Source organism: Triplophysa dalaica, chromosome 24, assembly GCF_015846415.1.
Source record: "Triplophysa dalaica isolate WHDGS20190420 chromosome 24, ASM1584641v1, whole genome shotgun sequence".
Taxonomy (NCBI): domain Eukaryota; kingdom Metazoa; phylum Chordata; class Actinopteri; order Cypriniformes; family Nemacheilidae; genus Triplophysa; species Triplophysa dalaica.
The window spans coordinates 1047380-1070024 of record NC_079565.1 but is presented as its reverse complement, the minus strand read 5'-3'; the positions used below and the strand labels follow the sequence as shown (position 1 = coordinate 1070024).

Sequence of the window (22645 nt, the reverse complement as noted above, 5' to 3'; positions counted from 1 at the left end):
ATATTTTACACACGTCACGTATCGTTTATGAAATAACGAATTGTACTTGTGTGAAAGGCCTCGTGATGGGGCTTTATATTCGAGGCACGTGCACGATTAGAATTCAAGGCGCGCACTCTTCCACCGTTCCCGTGAGCGCGCAGTGTGCAAAACACAAGAGATCTTCAGGAGCGCTTCTGCACCAAAATCAGCACGTTTTCCTTATAATGCGTCAAGCTCTTTCCTTACATGATAATAACAAGATTATTAATGATAATTATAATCAATTACATTTTATTCTCAAAACAGTTTAAACCCTAAAACTATTGTGAAAGACTGAACTGAGATAACTGAGTAAAAGTGTCAGTAGCACTAAAATGTGTGGGTTTTATTTTGTTTATTTAACGTTCAATTCAAATAAGCATTCAATCAAATTCACATTAAATGAACAACACACGCAGATGATGTCACGTTAAAGATGATGAGAAGTGACACTTTATAGAGGATGAAGTTCTATTGCACGAGGGATTCGCAGATACATCCGTCCACGTCCTTGAACATCGACTGCAGGAGCCGTGGTACCGAGAGGGGGCGGAGTCACGCGCATAGGCCACACCTCCCTTTGCGCCTGTGCACAGCGGAGCAACAAGTCGCAACCGGTCTGCAGAATTTCCCGTTGCATGAGCGCTCGGTAACCATCGTCGTTTGTGTCCTTGAAGACCGATTTAGTCTCGGATGTGTGGGCTGCTTTGATGCGACAACCACGCGCGAATTACAGTGAGATTTCATGGAGATACAGATGAGCCGTGTTCGTCGTGAAATGTCGGATTGGAGTTCTCTCTGAAGGTAAGCGACGGAAACATTCATATCCGCTACTGTATCACTGGAGACATTGTTGATATCTCGAGCATTCTGAGAGATGTTGATCGGTATACAGTGTTTGATACAGTTGTGTTACTGTTTGATGTCTTTAGTAGAGAACATCTCGCACGTTTTCAATTTAAGAGAAACACAATTTCAGAGAAAACCTTAATATTAACGTGTCAACAAACATTAAATGCTTAACGAGATAGATAGATAGATAGATAGATAGATTGTGCAAAGGCCACTCATTTGTTAAATAATATATCAATCATTGATGTTATTCAATTTTTTTTTTTTTTAATGACTAATTTTAACCCGAAAAGCTTGGTTATATATTTACATTCTGTTAATCCCTTTACCATGAATAAAAGGCAGTTGTATTTTGTTTTTTTACAGTAACAAACGTGAATGGTGTTTGTAGAAAAAATACACGTCAATCATTCCAAAAACTATGTTACACTTGAACACTAGTAAAATCATCTTCAATATCCCAAGGGTGGTCTGTTACTGTAAAGTTTAGTGTATGTCCGTGTGGGTTTTAAAAATGTATACAGCAGCTGCGTAACTTTAAGGGATAGTTCACTGAAAAATGAAAATTCTTTCATCGTTAACTCACCCTCAGGTTCTGTCAGACCTTTATACACATATTTGTTCTGTTTAACACAAAGAAAGATATTTGTAAGAATGTGAGCAATTTTTAGTTCTGTAACATCATCCACAACCCTAGTAGGAAGAACATTTTGTTCTGTTGAACACAAAGTGAGATATTTTGAAGATTTTAAGAACACGGTTCTACGGAAAACCATTAAATGTTTCGTCGCCAGTCGGTGAGGTCACAGAATTGAAAATTGCTAACATTCTTGCAAACATCTTTCTCTGTGTTCACATGAGAGTGAGCGAATGATGACAGGATTTTCACTTGTTGGGTGAACTTTCACTTTAAGGAGAGAGAGAAAGAGTGAAGAAATTGAAATCTCATACATTCTTTTATATTATGTTTTGTGCGCGTGTGTGTGTTTGTTTGTGTGTGTGTGTGTGTGTGTGTGTGTGTGTGTGTCTGTGTGTGTGTGCGTGTGAGTATTCCCACTGTGTTCATCTGTTGTTTGATGTAACTCAACTCGCTCACTGGACATTCCTGCTGTGATGTCCCTTAAAAACACCCAAAGCCCCATTGCATTGACTGCTGATGCTTAGATCAGTTACACAGCTTTGATCGGAAAAAATGCCAAAATGTTCATTTTTCCCGGCATAATGACAAGAGTTTTCAGTCAGTGCTGATGACAATCGTCAACCTCTGACACACACGGTAAACACACACCCTTTGTGCATTATGGCTATAACTGGCATGTATTATTAAAACAGAGTTAGGGGAGGATATTATTACAGGAGGCAGAAGAGTGTGGGTTTGCTGTGTGTACATACTCAGCGTTTATAATAAAAGATTGATTATCTTGTCACAGTGACAGTGGAATGTGTGCTTTTGTGCTCAGTTAAGTCTGTATTAATGTCAGAATCAGAAGTCAAACTGGAATGTTGGGCTCCTGTTACACACGCAAATGTCATTAATGTTTGTTTTGGCCAGAAACGTCATGCTTAAACGTCACAGCTTGCTTGCTTGTTGTACTTAATGAATTTATTCACATTTTGCTTAGAATAATGGACGGTCGTGAATGGATGAGAATGGAAACGATTATCAAATGTTCAAACCCGTGAAGATCTTTATCTGATGTGACCGTATGTGATTATTTACTGACGAGGTTTAAGACGGAACTCGTCACATTTTGCTGTCAGTTCGCGCTGGTTATATTTATCCTCAGGTGTGGTTACTTGAATTTCTGCTCCTTTCAGACAAGAATACTGGGAATGTTACCTGCGAGGGTGTGATGTTCTCATGAATCAGTGTTGTTCATCTTTAATGTCATTTGGTTTAGTTAAGTATTTAGAATAGCTGACTGTTTGTCATGTCAGTCCAGCGTGTACATGCATGTCGAGCTGTCGCTTTCTAATGAAGTCGAGCTGTGGAATGTGCTGGGAGGAGATATTTCCATACATTTGCATTGTTTCCAGCTCTTATGTGTCCACTCAAGTCAAACGCTTCCCAACTGGTTTCCTGGACGATGCTTTGATTGATTTTGATGGAAAATGACAATGATGCTTTTGACAGACTTTATAAAGCAGGAGATTGAATTGTGTGCAAAGTTATTATGTCGAATCAGTAAAACAGTATGAAGCATCAAATACATGTTTAAATCTTTTTGTGGGGTAAAGATCAGACTGTCTTTCTTATTAATATAGGCTGCTAGATGAAACATTTTGAAATATTTCATTATTTACGCTGGATACTGCTCGTGTGTTGCACAACCTGGCAGACGAGAAAGTATGATAAAAAACAGATCTAATGACTTGGCATGTAGACTCCAGCATCATGTATTGCTCTCATGCTGGTAACCATGGAAACAGTCATGGGTCTTCGTTTCAGTGTTTTTTTGCGTGTGTATTTAAGTGTTGCTCATGAAACGCCCTTGGATGCATACACTCAATATGAAGTGTACTACAAAGCAGCACTTATAGTCTGTGCCAGTATTTGAGGCCTTTCGTTTACCTGCAACCCGACAAGTGTGCACGTCGACTCCATATACACACCCACAAGTGTCCTTTTTAAAGCCGTTACCATGGTGATGTGAAGGACCGTTGTTTGTGAGATCTCACATCTGTGCGAGGACTTCAAAGGAAACAAGATGTCTCCAGTAACATAGAAACAAATATGAAACCTAAGAGGTTTGCACTGCCACAGGCATGAAACTTCACAAGAAAAGACATGAAAAATGAAACAAATGTAGAGATTTTAGGTAAACAGCCACACAGCGATACAATTTAATTCAACTGTGTACCGTCCAAAGCAGCTTTACAGGAGAAAAACACAGAAGAGGTCAAACACAGCACAGTGCATGTATCTAATAAAATCAGTCTCCCGGTGAGCAAGACAACACGGCCCTGTGGCGAGGAAACCAAACTTCAATGATAAATAAATGGAGAAAAAGAAACCTCGAGATAAACCAGACTCAGCCCGGAGGGTCGTGTCTCCTCTGACGTGTCACAGCTGTACTCAGTGACTTTCAATTAAAGTTACTCACTTAATGTTTATGAAGAATAGAGCGGTTGCACTTTATTTTACAGTTTGTGTACCTATAGTGTACTTGCCTAAGAAAGTGCTGGCTCATTTAAAGTAACTACATGGGATAAGTTTAGGTTTAGTGGTAGTACCCATTTATTACCCTGTTATAATCTTGACTATAATAAGCACACACTATGTAAATAGGAAACAGGACTGTAAAATAAAGTTCTCCCGGGAGAGTTTATCAGCTGTGATTTAGGAAATTTCATTTGTTGAAACTGTTTAAGTGTAATTTTGTCTATATCACCCCAAGCGAGCGTCAAATCTTTTTTGCAAATTCACTTTTTTTCAAAATTTGGCGAAACCCAGCTATTGTTTTCTCTTTCATACACTGGATAAAAATGTGAAAGTGGTCACAAAATATCCTTCCTCTGTAGTATGAAGTTATAGCTGCACTCGTTTACATTATGCCATTACAATGTTCCCTGCTTAAAGGAACACTAGAGTTTGGGGATTTATTAGGATCAGTGAGGTAATATGAACATATATAAGGAAATATAGACATTTATCTTCACTCTTTTAACACAGTAGATGGCACTATAGTTTTTTTGCAACCTGCCATAAAACGTTCAAAGAAGACGTACGGCCAGAATGAGTAATCGCAAGAAGAATCAAAATACACTTTTATCGCATAACATCATTTATCGGAAACACAATCTCTTTTAATCGACATTTAGAAACATTGCTTAAATTTTTCTCAAATCTGTAATGGAAACCTGTCTTCTTTGGGATCGACAGCTATTGACAGCAAATCAAAGTTCATTTGATTTTAATGTTAAACTTTACACCTCTTGATGTGAACAGGCCTGTATACTTAGAAAATAGACTCATTGTTTTTGATTTTGTGTTTTATGTAAAGCGAGCGTGCCGGTGTAAAAGCATGATATTGTGAGACTGCTGTGAGATATGCCATCCTCGTCCTCCGTGTCCCGGGTTTACCCAACTCCAGTAGATTTTCCCAGGGGGTCACGTGTTCACAGCTTGGATGAGCTCCAGGAAAAACAATCGCTCTCCCAAAACACTGGTGTTCAGAAGACGCCATGACAGTTCTCATACTGGAGCTGATGGACTGAGAGATGAATCACGGATGAGACGATCAGTGATCATGTGACTTCAAACTTCCTACATTCCTTTATTAATAAAGAATCTTATTGGTCCAGATATCATATCTATTTGAATGTGAACAACTCGTTTACTTTTATCTTGAACATCGCATTCTGACAATATACGTCAGGTTTTGAGATGCTCTGCGGTTCTGCATCATGAGCAAACAGGAACACAAGAGGGATATCGATCAAACCATCAAAAACCGGTTTGCTCCAGGAATGATTGAAGAGTATTTTAAAGCAGTCAGAGGTGTTGCGTGTTTGTCAGCGTGTCTGTGGTCATTCACACCTCTATATTTAGTGCTTGTTATCAGCTTATTTCTCAGCCCATCCATTCAGACACTGCGGGTTGGTGGGTTATATTTAGAATGTGCTGCGTGTGTCTGAGCGTTCACTGTGTGCCAATAAATTCACAAGAGAACGTTTGCGTTTTATAATCACATCTTGAGCATTTAAAGGGACGGGTCGACCATTTACTTGAAATAATGTGTTTGGCAAAAGGATTTTTAATCAAAAGCTTCCTGTTACGGTAAGTGAGACTGAAGTTCTCTTTGAAGTTGAACATGTGACGTGCACACGGCTCTCCTAAAATACGAAATCACCCTCGTGTGGTTGTAAAACCAGTCTTTCTACAGTGGAACACAAAAGAAGATTTTTCGAGAAATGTCTCAGTTGTTTTGGGTTCACACTGTGAACGTTCTTGAAGAAGAAGAAAGAAAGTCACGCAGGTTTGGAGTTACATTTTTGGGTGAACTGTCCCTTTAACACCGTTAGCAGATGAATTTTTCAGTAGGTGTCTGTGTTGTTGTTTGTACGGTGGGTTTTAAATCCACGTCTGACTCATTCTCACACGCTGACTGATCAGATGAAAATGATTCGGCCGCATTAGCTGATGCCTGTTTTACTGCGCCGGTCAGTTTTTGAGGTCACACTAATCCCGATAAACGAATTCACTTTTCTAGGTCATGTCTTCTGAGGTCCTGCGTCAGGACAAACACATGATTCAAGTTCTGAGTCTTTTTTCAAACCAATGTTGTTAACTTGTTTAAGTGTTTAAAACGGCCGTCTTTGTGTGTGTGTGTGTGTTTTGTCTTGCTCAGTTGAAGCTCTGTAGCCCGCATGTTGTTTCACTTTCTTTGTGATTTGTCAACAGAAAATAATGACGGCGCTCATCGAACAGCCCGATGACATGGGCCTGGTGATGCCGATCGAGCTGACGGACCCCCAGAAAGAGGACGACCCCCAGTGCCCCGCTCACTTCAGACAGAGCCTCATGTGAGTACCACACACAACGTACATTGACTGTATGATTTAAGATGGAGTCAAACACAAATGCAGGGAAGTGTTTTATACATGACATCCGTCCATAAGGTCTCTATAAGCCTGTGAAATCTCCAACTAGTCTGTTCTTGTTCTTCACGTACAGGTTTGTGTTCAGGGTTGGGCAGCAGTTCATCCATAACACAACACAACACACACAAAACCTCCTCTGACCTTTGTGCTTATGTAATGACGCTTTCATGGGGTTAATAAAACAGGTTTTCAGGCCATGGAGCAGAACCTTTGAGCAGATCAAGTTATGAAATCACATCAGGTTTGTTGCAGCTCGTGTGCACAACGCCGAGTGACTTAAACAAATCTTTCCATCTGAGTGACACGGCAAAACATGTGCAGGCAGATGGTGCTTTAGCGTGTGTCTTCACAAACACAGCGTCTCAGAGGACGTCATTCATCTCCTCAAACCAGATTAGTTCAATGAGCCATCAAAGCCAAATCTGCCCATCATCAATTCAGCCCGGCACACGTCCGTCTCTGGAGATGACACCAAGAGTGTTATTACTCAGTGACGCAGGTTTGCTGAACCGCAGAGGGATTGGGTCAAAAATCACCCTGTTTACCTTCTAAAACACACACTTGTGCTTCTGCTGTGCACATGGGTTTGTGCGTCGTGTGTGTTGTGTTCCAGCAATGAAAACACAGTGATGAATGAAGAGCATGAAAATGGCGTCAGTCGCTTGTTTTTCAATTATCATCAAGGCCAGTGTTAGAAATCCCCTCAGGATATCAAGAATATGACATGAAGTGTTGTGTTGATCAAATCTAAAAGCAGTCAAAGAGGTTTTGGCAACTGGACACGCAAGTGTTGTTTTAGAACAAGAGTGTGGTGAAATGTCAACCAATAAACAGACCGCACACTTCTGAGCAGTTCAAGTTCATGTATGTATTTCATTTAGTTCTGTATCAGATGTGTGAATATGACCGATGAAAGGGTCGAGGAAGAGAAGCTCAAAGTCATTCATACCGTTCGCAGTGCATTGTGGGAATGTGATACACTCTGTGCTGTGCTTGTGTTGTGTAGAAGATCATAGTATTTGACACACAGTGAGACGCACACATGTAGTGTGATCACTATAAACACTGCAGAAATAGTATTTTTCACTCGTAGCTGCGGTGTATACGTCATCAAGGTTTATTATTTCATGAAGTAACACTAACACTTCAAGGTAAGAGTGAAATCACAATGATGATGAGAGAAATAAAGGTTGATTTGATTAGATTTTTTAACTCAAAAATGAGACAACCATTATGGCAAATGCAGCCGAAAATGCCACAGTCGGAGAACGCAGCCTTCAAATCAAGACGCAGTTTTGCAATCCAGGCCAGGATGTGCCGGGGAAACATGGCATGTGTGGTCACACTAAATACTATAGTATGATCTATTAAAAGACCAAGAGTGTGTGTGTGTGTGAGTTATGACCTGTCCACGTCTCTCGCTCTCTTTCTGTGTTTGTGTCTCTCTCTCTCTCTCTCTCTCTGTCTCTCTCTCTTTGTGTGTAATTAGAGCTTATCTTCTCTGAGCCGGAGGGGTCTTCACACGGAGTCAGTGACATCATCCTGTAACACACACACACACAGTCTACACACCTGACCTTCATCATTCACATGACACGAAGAATCACTCCACTGGTGTAGCTACACATGACTCTCACATGATCTCTCTCTCTCTCTCTCTCTCTCTCTCTCTCTCTCTCTCTCGTTCTCTCTCTCTCTCTCTCTCTCTCTCTCTCGTTCTCTCTCTCTCTCTCTCTCTCTCTCTCGTTCTCTCTCTCTCTCTCTCTCTCTCTCTCTCTCTCTCTCTCTCTCTCGTTCTCTCTCTCTCTCTCTCTCTCTCTCTCTCTCTCTCTCTCTCTCTCTCTCTCTCTCTCTCTCTCTCTCTCACTCTCTCTCTCTCTCTCTCTCTCTCTCTCTCTCTCGTTCTCTCTCTCTCTCTCTCTCTCTCTCGTTCTCTCTCTTCTCTCTCTCTCTCTCTCTCTCTCTCTCTCTCTCTCTCTCTCTCTCTCTCTCTCTCTCTCTCTCTCTCTCTCTCTCTCTCTCTCTCTCTCTCTCTCTCTCTCTCTCTCTCTCTCTCTCTCTCTCTCTCTCTCTCTCTCTCTCTCTCTCTCTCTCTCTCTCTCTTCTCTCTCTCTCTCTCTCTCTCTCTCTTTCTCTCTCTCGTTCTCTCTCTCTCTCTCTCTCTCTCTCTCTCGTTCTCTCTCTCTCTCTCTCTCTCTCTCTCTCTCTCTCTCTCTCTCTCTTCTCTCTTTCTCTCTCTCGTTCTCTCTCTCTCTCTCTCTCTCTCTCTCTCTCATTTCTCTCTCTCTCTCTCTCGTTCTCTCTCTCGCTCTCTTTAAGGATTCTTTGTGCAGGGATGGACTTGTTTTCATCTAATGAGTAACATTTTCTCTCTATTGTTTTCACACTATGGGGCTCTCATCTGTGACCAAATATCACCCACACACATTATAGTACGCACGCACACACACACATATTCTAGACGTCTAATATTTTGTCTCCAGATATGGATATAAATGTGTCAGAGTGTATTTGTCTTACACACACACACACACCTCGTGTCTTACAGTGTGTATCTGTAAACATGACTTGATGTGATTCATGGTTTGTTTTGACAGCTCTGTGTGTGTGTGTAAACTTGAGTGTGTGTGTGTGTGTGTGTGTGTGTGTGTGTGTTTGAGCTCACCTGTATGCTGGTTCACTGCTATAAGTCGGCAACACAAGAAACAGAAAGCTGAAACTGAAGCTCCAGAGGAAAATGTTATTTTGGATGTTGCATCTTTAAAGGTTTAGCGTGTCTTGTTTCATCAGTGATGATGTGTCACATAAGATGAATGTTTTCTGCATGATTGAATGACACGACTGATGCAATAAAAGTTCTGTTTAGATCATGTTTGTATGACATGTGAAGTTTCAAAGTGAGACCGAGTGTTACATGTGTACATCAAATGTATCTATACTTAGCCTAAATATTTATAACACAATGTGAGTTACTGTGAACAGAAAGTGTTGAATAACTAAATGTGGAAGTCAAACGATGTGTGTTACAGTTGTGGAGTAACTGGTGTGTAGTTGCGTTGAAGCAACAGAATGGAACGACAGGTTACACAAGTATCTCAGCTTTATTAAAGGCAGAATAGGTGATCCTGTCCAGGAACATTTTTGTCATGTAGGTTGGAAATCTCCTTACATCCTGTACAATGAAGAAGTATATTGGTCACATAATATTTGTATAATTATATATCGTTTTTGAAAGGAGTAGGAACAAAAAACATTTGTCCAATCAAAACGTTCTGGCTGAACGCTGTGACTGGTCATGTGCACATTTACAGCCAACGTATTTTGCATACCACTGCTCCCCCTGTTCACACAGACATCTTACATCATCAGGTCTGCTTTGTCAGAGAACGGCAGACGATCAGCAACAATCAAACTTTCCTGCAGAACCGAGAACAAGTAAATCTACAAAACGAAAGTCAGTTTGTGGAAAAACTCAAATTAACATCGGTTCAGCTATTACATGACGGAGTCATCTCCGGGCATGCAAAGGGACCTAAAGACGATACCATGGTTCTCTCTTTCTGTTTGACAGGCATTAACATGCTTCCAAAATAATTTAATGGATTTATGTTGTAGTTACTTGGATGTCATGTGTTTGGAGGAGGTGTGACTTTTATAATCTCAGTGCCAGCAGGCTAAAGTTAGCACCTAAAATCAAGCACCCCACCTTTAACCGGCTGCTTTTGTTAGTGTGAAAAGCTCAGTAACGTGATCTGGCATCTAAATGCATTCTTGAACGTAAAGTTACCAGTTTTTTTTAAGAAGTGTAACATGTTTGTTTTTTTGGACTAAATTCAGCTTTTTAACAGTCCTTTCACAGTAGTGCATGTGGCGAAGTAGCTTTACATTATAGACAAGACACAAGAAAGAAGGAAAAAGAAATGATATAAAAACAGGCTGTTGGTAATATGTCTGTTGCAGCGTGCGTTTGCTTCATATGACACACAGCTGCTTACAAAAGCACCATTACGCCATGAAGAGATGAGATTGTGATATTGTGAGGTTATAATGTGCTCTTGACTGTACGTTACAGAGACGGCCGATGTATTCCAGGAAGGAAACAAGAGGAGAACAACATCCGAACGCTGTGAGCTCGCCGAAGCTATAAACAATGATGGATTGTTTGTGTCAGGAAGTTCAGGGAATTGGGTGAAAGAGGAACTTTGTGGAATGAAGCGGGAAAAACGCTGGAACAGAAATATGACATCCTGCAATTAGAAATGTTTTTTTTTTGTTCAAGAGCAAATGATGTTAGCTGTTGATGTCATAGCTCTTACTGTACATCTAAAAGTACCTTCTTTGTGTCTGGTTTTATTTCTTCTGAGAATAAAAGAAGAGACATCTGAGACGACATTTATGTTTAAACAAATCATAACTGAGAAATGAAAGACTAAAATGAGAATTTGTGTATTTGTGGATACTATTGTTTTACTTCAAATGAATCCAAAAACACTACGATTACTCTAGTTAAAGCATAGATCATATGTGATGTAAGATCAACGTTCTCTTTGCTTTTTGACTAAGAGACCTTTCATAATATTCTGTAATAACAGCGAGACGTGATCCGTTGGCCAATGACGCCCGTCTGACACACTGAACACAAACTAAAACACATGAGAAGCTTTATAAACACAACACTCTCTGTTCTGTCAGTTTTGGTTGAGGTTTGCTTCCAGGGAAAGTTTGCGGGTCTCTGAGAGCCGGATGTGTGTGGAGGTGAACTGGACATTGAGGGTTTTGTCCTGGTTTATAAATGCTCACTCATTTCATTTGCACATATTTGCCTGTGGTTGGAATGAGAGTTCAGCTTTGGGGGTTCACGTCTGTTTGTCAACACACATTTTGCATGAAATTTGGATCCCAGAGTCCTGTCCAAAAAACAGTAGGAGCACATCCAGACAACAGACATGTTTGTGTTATTGCTGTGTGCATGTGAACGCACGTTTGTCTTTTTGCTGACAGTTTTTTTGCATGCAAAGAACATTTGTGAAGACGAGATTTGCATCTACACATTTATCCACAATGCACATGTACAGATAGAATTCTGTGTGAATGAAAGAGAATGTTTCTACCGTTATTTATTGTTTACTCAAACTTTTACATCATTTCTGTTCTTTGAAATCAAATAAAATGTATATTAGGGCTAAATATTATATGAAAAATTTCAACTTAGTTTAGAAATAGTTTTAAATAAGTTTTTCAATCAGTATAAGCTCAATTTAAAGCCTAAATAAAAATTATAATTCATATTATTATGTATAATATGTTTTTGTTTAATAAATATAAATAATATTTGTAGTTATAGCTTTTAATTAAATTTGTTTCAGTATATATAAATACGTATATGTAAATTATAAAATACAAAATTTAACTAAAATTAAAATAACTAAAAACTGGTTGTTTGTAGTTATACTTTTTAATTATATTATATTAGTTTTAGTTTATAAATTTAACTTAAATTTATATATTAAAAAGTGATATATATATAGTATATATAGTTTTTATAGTTATAGTATTTAATTATAATCGTTTAGTTTATATATATAAATATATACATATATATTGAAATATACATTATAATATACTTATATTAAAATAAAAACCAAGTAAAAATATGAATAAAGCTACAATAAATAAATCTTATCTATATATTTGTTTATTTAATGCGTGTTTATAATTTGCTATATGCTTTTTAGTAATTTATGAATATTGTTTGTGTTTGTTTGTGTGTTTTCAGGTTACAGCTCATAGATGATCTGACCTATGAAGATGTCAAGAAATGCTACAGGGGTTCAGTAAGTTCTCTATTTCTGAATCATCCGTTTGTCAAATTATGAAAAAAATGAACTGTAAAAGGTTTCATCTTAATGAATAAAAGCGACGGTGCAGTTTAGCGTTGTGTCATGAAGCTTTCATCAGTCGTAAGATTGTGGTTAAACATTACAAACCTCTTACTCTGTGAGATCTGTCGAACCCTTGGGCGCTCGACACAGATCAACCGTGAAGACAACGCTGCTTTTTATCAGGTGCAAATCTGTTAAGTAGTTTCCAGCGGCTGTGCGGGACTTTCCATCTCTTAACAAACGCTGACTGGATGTTCTAAGATTGTGTTTCAAGAGGACACACACACTGTTAGAGATGGACATGTAGTTCAATTCTGTTAATAGTTACATTGATCTTGAAATGAATTGATGTAAATGAGCTTCCTGAGGATGGGCGGAGTCAGGTAGAATGTCCAAGATCAGGCACGTCCAATCAGGATTCACAGCGTGTGTGATGTGTAAAATAAAAGAGGATGCTGTTAAACCGTTTCTTCTGTTAGATGTCAACAGCATGTTTTCTTCACAGACCGTCAGCAAATACAACTCACAGTACCACAAACTCTTCTCAGCCATCCCAAACGAGGAGATTCTCATGAAGGGTAAAGATGATTACATCATCATCATCATCATCATCTGTGTGTTGTGTTTACATCTGAACATGACGTGTTGTTGTGTGTTTGCTGTAGTATATTCCTGTGCTCTTCTGCGGGATATCTTGCTCCAGGGAAGACTTTACATCTCGAGAAACTGGCTGTGTTTCTATGCCAACCTGTTCGGGAAAGACATCAAGGTTTGTGCTGAATACATGTGACTGTTCTTTATTGTGCGTGCAACATGGGATATTTTCTCTGTTCTCTGTGTCTGGGTTACTAAAGGTTTTTAAACACTAATGCATATTTGATGTAATGTTTATGATAAGATAATCTATATTTGCAACTTACCTGTGAGCAGACCACAAACAAAACAGTTGAGCTTTATCATGTTTGATGTGTGAAGATCACTCCGTCGTGAAAAACATGAAAATATGAGAGCGTTTTTGAGAGTGTATTTTACAGGCCAGGATATTAAAGTCAAGAAAAAGAATAACATTTCAAAATTGAATGTAAATTTGGACAGAAAACATAAATGTGTTTATTGTTGGATCTAAAATATTTAATAGGCTGAAGGTTTTATTTGTGAGTGCCATATAACTTAGTTAAAAATAAACTAATTATATATTAAAAAAAATACATTTACATTTATGCATTTGGCAGATGCTTTTATCCAAAGCAACTTACATTGCTTTATCCTATACATTTTACATAGGTATTTGCAATCCCCTGGGATCGAACCCACAACCTTGTGTTGTTAACGCAATGCTCTTACCACTGAGCTAAAGAAAAGCATTTACATTATATATATAAATAAAAATTGTTTATTACTACATGGAAAAAATACATACAGTAATTAATGTTATTTCCTATAGTTCCTAAATGTAGTATATACAGTATTTGTTACTATATTATTTAACTTTAATATTTACTGTAGAAAAGTTCAAAAACACTATACGATCTACAATTTTTACTTCTGTTTACTGTAGAAAATACTGTAGTTTAATTTAATATTTACCAAAGTAAGGTTCAAAAACTCTAATCTTTCTTTGAATTTTAACATCATTTGCTATAGTAAACACTTAAGTTTACTCTAATATTTACTCAAATTAGGGTTAAAAATACTAGGGCTGTGCAAAAATAGCAATACATGTAACTATCGAAAAAATAAATATTGCGATAGTTACATGTGTCGATATTTTTGCACAGCCTCTACTATCAATACATTTTTTAAAGGGGTCATATGGCACGAACATGTGTTCTTCTGTGTCTTTGGTGTGTTATAGGTTCCCAATGCATGTATTAGACAATAATAATGCAATAAAACATGTATGGCAAAACTGTAAGTGTCGGAATAAAAGATGCATTATATCTAAAAGCGAATGCTCAACAAAAACTTCCTGAAACTATTTGTGTAACCACACCCCCACGAATCCATGTCAGTTCATGGTATGAATATGATTTGACTAAGACGGCCCAAATGTATACAGAAGTAAGGTGGACGTTCCTGTCAGTACAATTGACAAATATAGTGAGAGGCGTCACATTTCCGTCACACGCTTGCAGAATTAGACCAATCACAACAGACTGGTTAACTGGCCAATCAAAGCACATCTCGCTTTGTAAAAAATCAGCGCTTTTCAGAGAGGCAATCCACTTTAGGAGCGCAATCTTTAGTATGGGAACCCAAACCTCTGATTTATACGTCTATCCATCGCACATCATGGCCACTCTGCATAGCTAAGGGATGTTTTTACACTTATCCTTACAAGAAAACCCAGGTGGTGCACAGCATGTTGTATCTCTAGCTCTACTTTTTACATTTTCAATTTAAAATACTGCAATATATCGCAAATGTGTATGGTATTGAAATATTATTGTAATATAATTGCAATATATTGTATCGTGATATGTATTGTTTCTGGAGGTACTTGCCGATTCACAGCCCTAAACAATACTATACGATCTATGAATTTTACCACTATTTACTATAGTAAATACTGTAGAATACTTTAATTTATACTATAACAATGCTCAAAGCACTAAACCATCTATGAATTTTCTACCATTTACAATAGAAAAAAATACTGTAGTATACTTTAATATTTACTTACTATAGTAAATTTAAAAAAACTGGAGACCGTCTATCGATTTTAACACCATTTACTGTTGTGAACACTTAAGTATACTTTATTATTAACTAGATTAAGATTTATATATACAAAACTATACTGTACTATATAGTATTTTCATATCAGTTCATACAGTACTTTAATATTTACTTTTGTTTTACTCTGGTTGACTAAAGTAAATCCTGAATTATACCCGTTTGCTTTATGGTGGTATTGAATGTCTGATTGATAACCTGATGTGATCTGTATGTCTGTCTGTGGTACAGAGCGTTTGTACTGTAATGTACTGTAGTAAATGTTTGGCCTGAAGTCCCAATTGCTCCACAGTAGCGAGATATTGAGTTCATGACCTCACTCAGACCCGACTCTCTCTCTAAAATCTGTTGACATTTCATCTGTCCCAGACACCGTGTTCCATCTGTTTCTCTTTTGGCTGGTTTGGATGAGTGCATTCTGTTTGTTTTGTCTTGTTTAACACCAATGGAACTGAAAGTACAAAGATTCAGGCCACGGAGTGAAAGCGCTTCATTTTACATGACATGCATCTGAAGGTTTTTGGATCTGATATTTAAATGGAAATGTCTTTCGATCTTTTCTGATGGTTCAGGTGGCCATACCGGTGGTCTCTGTGAGCTTGGTCAAAAAACACAAGACAGCCGGACTGGTTCCCAACGGCCTCGCCATCACCACAGACACCAGTCAGAAGGTGCAGAAACACACACGTGCACATCTCAGGGTTCCTACGCCTTTTGGAAAAGTATGGATTTGACTGTTTTCCAGGTCTGGATTAGTATGGGGAAAAGAAAATTGAGTATTGATGAGTTTCCAGACTATTGCCCAATTCGATTTTCTAAAACAGTAAATGAAGAATGTCTGATAAAAAGGGTGTTTTTATGAAGTTTGGAGCATGTTTGGAGCGCTGACAAAAGATCAAATCTGCTGGTGGACTGTTTGCGCTCCCAATTTGAGCTTTCTTGACGCCTGTCAACATTTAAATAATGAACCTAAACAGACTAAACGACCGATTGTAATATCCAATAATGCAAACCAGTAAATGCTGAAAGTAAACAAAACATGACCAGACCTTCACCAGTTCATCCTAAACCACATGACTTTGACTCGCGTGTGTTTATAGGTTGTGTTTAACCTATTAAAACAACAATATTATTTGCAAATATTTCAAACACACATATTCTTAATAAAAAACAAATGTCTGCAAAAATTTGATGTGTATGTGTGTAGCATCACAAGAAGTCAAAGGACTACCGCTCACATTTGTCATTCCAAACCCAAATGCTCTTCAAAGATGCTTGTATTATGTTAAAATATCAATTGACCATGTGTTTGCTCATCACTGATAATCATAAAGAGACAGACATGGTTCTAGCTATTGTTATCTGATTTTCACTCCAATTGTTCTAAAATGCACATATGCGCTTAAAAAAGTGATTTTGTCTTTTTTTGTGGTACAAATATCTAAACATTCCTAAATCAAGATGCATTAGATATTTAGTCTCTTTTTAAGGAGAAAAATGTAAGAATTAAGTAAGTGTATGGTAAAAACAAGCCAAATCTGCCAATCGAGTGAGAAAAATCGACTTGTTTATTAAACCAAATTCAAGTTTATTTTGCTCACCCCATTGGCAGATGTTTGCTTGTATTTGCCATAAACTTACTTCAATCTTATATTTTTCTCCTTAAAATGAGATTAAATATTTAGGTCACCTTTCTTGTAATGTAACTGCATATTGATTTAAGAAGTTTGGGATATTTTTGCTAAAAACAAGACAAAAATGCTTCATAAGAATGTCATTTTTTGCTGTGTGTTGCTCAAGAAAATATATCATTTTTTGTTTGGGACAGTTTTTGGACCTCTGTATTGATAAAATCCTATAGTACGGCCTGGATTGATTCCAAGTTAATGGACTTTTCTTGTTCAATAATGAATTAGATTTCACCGATCCTTCAGTTGCTGTGGGTTGAAAGTTTTTCAGTTATTTCATTATTAACATTATTAACATTGCGATAAATTTCAATAAGATGTTGTGGATTGAACATGTCTTGGTTTTGTGTTCGTTGATTTGTATGAGGTAGAGCTACAACAGTCCACTGCTTATTTCCCAAAATATTATAAAGATATACATAAAACCACAACTTTTTCAGATGTTAAAAATTGTCTGACAAATCTTGTGTATGTTTGAGTCTGGAAAAGAATGGAATTTCAAAATAAAAAATGTGTAGGAACCCTGACATCTGCACACACGCATTCACTGAACGCTTCACATGCTTTACAGAAGGGTTATGATGTGGTCTGGTGCAGTGCAGTCCAAACCCTCTTCATGATGTCAAAACACAGAGTTCAATAAGATCTCAGGATGGATTTGACCAAAAAACACAAAATGATCTTGAATGTTTCTTTGAGACGGGAGATTAAATTGATACTTTTGCTCAAGTCATCAGTTGTTGTTTATAAAACTCTATTGTGTTTTATTTCTTTTTACAGTATGTGTTTGTGTCTCTGCTGTCACGGGACAGTGTGTATGATGTGCTCAGAAGAATCTGCACACACTTAGAGGTGACACACACACATTTACAGTAGTATTATTGCTTTGTTTGCTTAGTACACATAAATGCATGTTCAGACACTCAGTGTGTGTTTTTACTGCCAACGACAGAAACATGATTTGATGTTGATTTTCAGGTGAATGGAAAAAAGAGCTTGAGTCTGAAGGAGTTTCTGGAGGAGCCCGGCTCTCTGTCAACGGTACGAGTTACATACAGCTTATAACACACATTCATTCATTCAGACGTGACTGTATTTATACTGTACGTTCATGAGAACACAGTGCAGTTGTCTGTTGTGTGTTTGATGTTGGAGACAGTCTGAAGTGTTTCTTACTGGTTGTCAGGATGAGTTTCCAGTTACCACTGACTTCACACCGGTGTTGAAATGGCGCAGGAAGTCGTCAGCACCGTCAGTGTCGTCCTCTCTACCGGACCTGCTGGGAAACTCCACCAGCAGTTTGAGTGCAGGAGACGCCACGTACACGGCAGAGACCCCACTCGAGGGTAACACACACATACAAACACACACACACATGTATATATATATATACACACATACACTTACACTGCAGAGACCCCACTCGAGGGTAACACACACATACAAACACACACACACATGTATATATATATATACACACATACACTTACACTGCAGAGACCCCACTCGAGGGTAACACACACAAACACACACACACACGTCTGATTTATTATGTCTGTGGGGCAGTCCATGTGCAGTACAAACTGTATATATGATCCCCTTAACATAAATAAAAAATATATATTTTCTGATTTATAATATGATATGATTTATAAGATTTATTGCTCATGACGACCTGAGTTTAGGTCCCCACAGTGAAAAGAGTTCACATGAGTTGGTGTGTATTCAGGTTTAGGTCCCCACCACGATATAAAAACAACACCACACACAAGTATACATATATACACACAAACACAAATACAAACACACACAAATATATCCACATACACTTACACTGCAGAGACCCCACTAGAGGGTAACACACACACACACACACACACACATATATATATATATATACACACATACACTTACAATGCAGAGACCCCACTAGAGGGTAACACACACATACAAACACACACACACATATATATATATACACACACATACACTTACACTGCAGAGACCCCACTAGAGGGTAACACACACATACAAACACACACACACATATATATATATACACACATATACACTTACAATGCAGAGACCCCACTAGAGGGTAACACACACATACAAACACACACACACATATATATATATACACACACATACACTTACACTGCAGAGACCCCACTAGAGGGTAACACACACACACACATACACACACATATATATATATACACACACATACACTTACACTGCAGAGACCCCGCTAGAGGGTAACACACACACACACACAAACAAATACAAAAACACACAAACACACTATTGACCTTCCTTCACTGTATACTTAACCTCCATCATTTATTGACTATAAAAATAATCATATACAAATATTGTGTTTGTTGAGTTTATCTGTCATTCTGCAAATGAATATCAGTAACGTTTACTGTTGGTCTCTTGAGGTATTTACACAGTATTCTGACTCTTCCACTGAACTCTTCAGGCTGTGATGATGTTGTGTTGACACAATGATTTTTTCGGATAGTGTTTCTCTCCATGAGAAGATATAAAAACATTCACAAAGTGTTTGTGTGAGAAGATCTGCAGACATTTGACTGTCAGTCACCTCTCAACCACAAGTCAAACATTACGCCATGTTACCGTAACCACCAGACTGAGACAATGTTCAATGTTGTGTAACGCTGTATTATCAACAGACCGAGTGCATTTCTCTGCACACAGTGATGTGATGTTTTGTGTTGTGTTGTGTAGAGAGACGTCTGGAGGCTGAGAAGATTCTACTGTCTGAACCGGTGCAGGAACTCGGTCAGATGGAATATCATCTACTGAAGTTCTTCATACTGCTGTCAGTCCAAAGTTCAATACATTCATTCATTCTCCTTCTCAAAAGACCAAAATAATGTTTTTAGATCTGTTCAGTGTCGCCCTCTGCTGGTCACAGACCTTATTGAATCTGGCTGTTAGTCTGAGTTTATTTTATATGATAAAAGTATTTATTGTTATGTGGAAAAAAGGATTAAGAACAGTTTTGTGTGTTTGTGTTGGACAGCATCATTCTGCTGATCATTTCTTCATGTTATCTGGCGTTCCGCGTGTGCAGTCTGGAACAACAGCTCTCATTCCTCAACACACAACCTTCAATGTCCATGAGAGACAGGTACACACACACACACACATGTAATGCCCAATCACTCCAAAAATCTTTTCAAAGTATTAAAATCATTTTAAAATCAGTTGTTGCAAATAATTGTGATATGCACGTTTCATATTTCGGATGTATAAAAATTTGAAAATAACTTTTATTTGCATTATTTATTTATTTATTATTCACTTAATATTTTCAAAGCCCTTAACTACAAAATCTTGTATTTGCGTTATATGGCACCAGACTGACAGTTGAAGGGGAGGAGTTAACTTATGCTCCGCCCAAGCTGTCTAATTTACATAGTTTGAGATGGTTAGTCATTTCAGGGCAGAAGTGCATTTTCAGATTTAACTAAAGATTATGAGGCTACATGACATTTAAAAAGAGAACAACGCACATTCATAAACTATTCACTATAACCGCTGAAATCTTTCATGAACAAAAATAAGAATTGTCATGTTTAATATCACTTTAACGTTTGGTTCTTTTTTCAGGTAACCCTTGTTCACACCTGTGCCAGCAGTGCAGATAGCATACAGCCGTCGCAGGAGATCAGCGATAAATCCGCTCGATGTGGGACAGCAGTAGTGAAGTACAGTAGTGTTTAGCTATTCAGCCAGCGGAGGGCGAGACGGAGCGCCCCGAGCGTTTCTGTCCCGCCTGCACTTCTGTGAGGATTCCCAACAGCGGGAACATTAGCCATAGGCTAACACACCTAACACACGTGTGTGGAGGACGTATCCAGAACACAGGACAATATCTGCCGGGGTCGGACTAGACTTTCATGTTACGATCAAGGTTGTGAAACCCTCTGATGTTATCCGACCCTGATGTCGAGAGACTGTAGATGTCTGGATATCTATATTTTTAACTCACTGTTTGTGTTTGTCCATCAATGTTTTGTTAACATTTAACATAACCAAGCTGGAGTGTGTACAGTTACCAGTGTTTCCTACACTGCAAAGGATCTTAAACTTGTTTTCAAGAGAATGTGTCTTGAATTGAGTTCAAAACATTACACATTTAATTTAAGTTCCAGCATTTTACAAGCAAATTTAACAAGTACTCAAATTTAATATATTTTTTGCAGCTTTCAAGGAAGTCAATAATGTTCAATACACATTTTATCCTTAAAATAATTTCAAAGCATTTCCAAAACTTCCGAAATAATCTCACAGTTGTACACAAATCGTGACGGTGTATCAACGGAGGAGTTTCAGGTCAAAGTAAAGCTGAAAATAAAGATGAGCATCACTTCTGATGGAGTCTCTCGATGAATGTTACAGACAGACGGCGGGTGGTGCAGTTTCTCTATTATCTAAATGTATGTGTTGTATCAAAATGCATTATAGGTGGAGTCCGCAGGTTGTACTTGAAATATTCGCTTGCACGTCAGGCATGCAAACACATGCTAGAGGATGTGGGAGATCGATATTTAATACAGTGATTGAATTGTTAGGTTGTGATGTACGTGAGATGACGTGTGTACTGCTGATGTTTTGTACAGATGGAACGTTGTCATGCATGTGATTTTGGCCACGCTGTAAGAAAGTCAAAATTGTTTTGTAATTATCTGACACAACACAGGTAGAGAGTAAAATCTAATAAATACTTTCACCAGATTATTTTTGATGATTTTTGGTGATTGTGAGTGCAATTGAATATCTGCAGTTTCACTCAAGCGTGTGTTTCTGTATTCAGCCACGAGGGGGCGACAAAACATCAATTTTGTGCTTTTCATTAGTTTTCTTTGAAAACCTTCTCAATTGTTTAATATAGCATTACAAAAAAAAAGTGTATTTTGCTATTAGGATATTTCGTTTGAAAACCTAAAAAGAATACTTAAAAGATGCACTTTATAAACTCAAAAGATGTCCGATGTAGTTCCAAGTAGTAGACTATTGAAACACCACACTTACAAGTTTACTTGTACTTACAACATCTAGTATACTTAAAAATATCTTTGCACTTTTCTTCAGTATACTGTACATACTTCAATTCAATTTGATTTGTGCTTTTCACAATTAAGCATTGCTCAGCTTGACAGATATGAACTTAAAATGAACGTTAGATGTTATTAAGTAGGTTAATAGATGAACACTTGTTCAAATGGTTTTGCTGAAGTCTATTTGTGTAGTTTAGAGATTGTGATATGGTTTGTGTGTTAAGCTTGACACGCCTGATGCCTCGAGGCGTTAAACTGAGATCTGAGGCGAACAATGTCTGGAATGTTCTATCAAACCCTTTGAGGGTCACGGTGAGGGAGATTTGACCCCACAGGTCACTTTAACACTCTGTGTCACACTTACTGTATATTTACTGTGCTTCTCAAACTCAGTTGATAGAAACATTTGATAATAAATCAAACATCTGCTGTTGTTTCACAGAAGGGAAAGTCATACGGTCGTGAGGGAGACTTTTACAAGCTTCATATGAATACAGAGTCTGTTTAGTAGTCTGTGTGTGTCCGAAACAATGACACAATGTTCTGAAAACAGTTTCTTTAGCGTCTGGTGTTCACATACAGATGTTTGTGTCAGTAAATCTCTTTTATGGATGTTTTCTGGTGCGATTTGTGAGCTGTTTAAAGACAGAGCGTCGACTGAATCTGGAGTTTGTTTAAAGGTTCACCTACAAATATAAATTCTTTATTTACTCGCCATCAGATTGTTCCAAACGTCTTCGTTCTGCACAAAAAATAAGCTATTTCTAAG

The 22645-nt window shown here is 37.9% G+C and overlaps 1 protein-coding gene across 3 annotated transcripts; it reads left to right on the top strand.

Annotated features, from left to right (window-relative positions):
• The first annotated feature begins 598 nt into the window (after positions 1 to 598).
• LOC130413742 (GRAM domain-containing protein 2A) lies at positions 599 to 21553 on the top strand. Of its 3 annotated transcripts, none has more exons than XM_056739151.1 (12): positions 600 to 825; positions 6278 to 6399; positions 12254 to 12311; positions 12865 to 12937; positions 13025 to 13128; positions 15668 to 15766; positions 17564 to 17635; positions 17762 to 17824; positions 17970 to 18129; positions 19538 to 19631; positions 19836 to 19943; positions 20426 to 21553. In XM_056739151.1, exons 2-12 carry the CDS (start codon positions 6284 to 6286, stop codon positions 20427 to 20429), a joined length of 951 nt encoding a protein of 316 aa, XP_056595129.1. In that variant the 5' UTR covers positions 600 to 825; positions 6278 to 6283; the 3' UTR covers positions 20430 to 21553. The 3 variants fall into 3 exon arrangements, with proteins under 3 accessions (XP_056595132.1, XP_056595129.1, XP_056595130.1); XM_056739152.1 differs by lacking the exon at positions 600 to 825 and adding an exon at positions 5513 to 5653; XM_056739154.1 differs by lacking the exon at positions 15668 to 15766 and having other exon boundaries at positions 599 to 825.
• The last annotated feature ends 1092 nt before the right edge of the window (positions 21554 to 22645 follow it).

Excerpts from the sequence above, each read along its gene's own strand:
- LOC130413742 (XM_056739151.1), top strand. The coding sequence starts at position 6,284 with ATGACGGCGCTCATCGAACAGCCCGATGACATGGGCCTGGTGATGCCG. Across the intron at positions 13,129-15,667 it reads TGTTCGGGAAAGACATCAAG|GTGGCCATACCGGTGGTCTC; the intron begins GTTTGTGCTGAA and ends CTGATGGTTCAG. Across the intron at positions 15,767-17,563 it reads CCACAGACACCAGTCAGAAG|TATGTGTTTGTGTCTCTGCT; the intron begins GTGCAGAAACAC and ends TTCTTTTTACAG.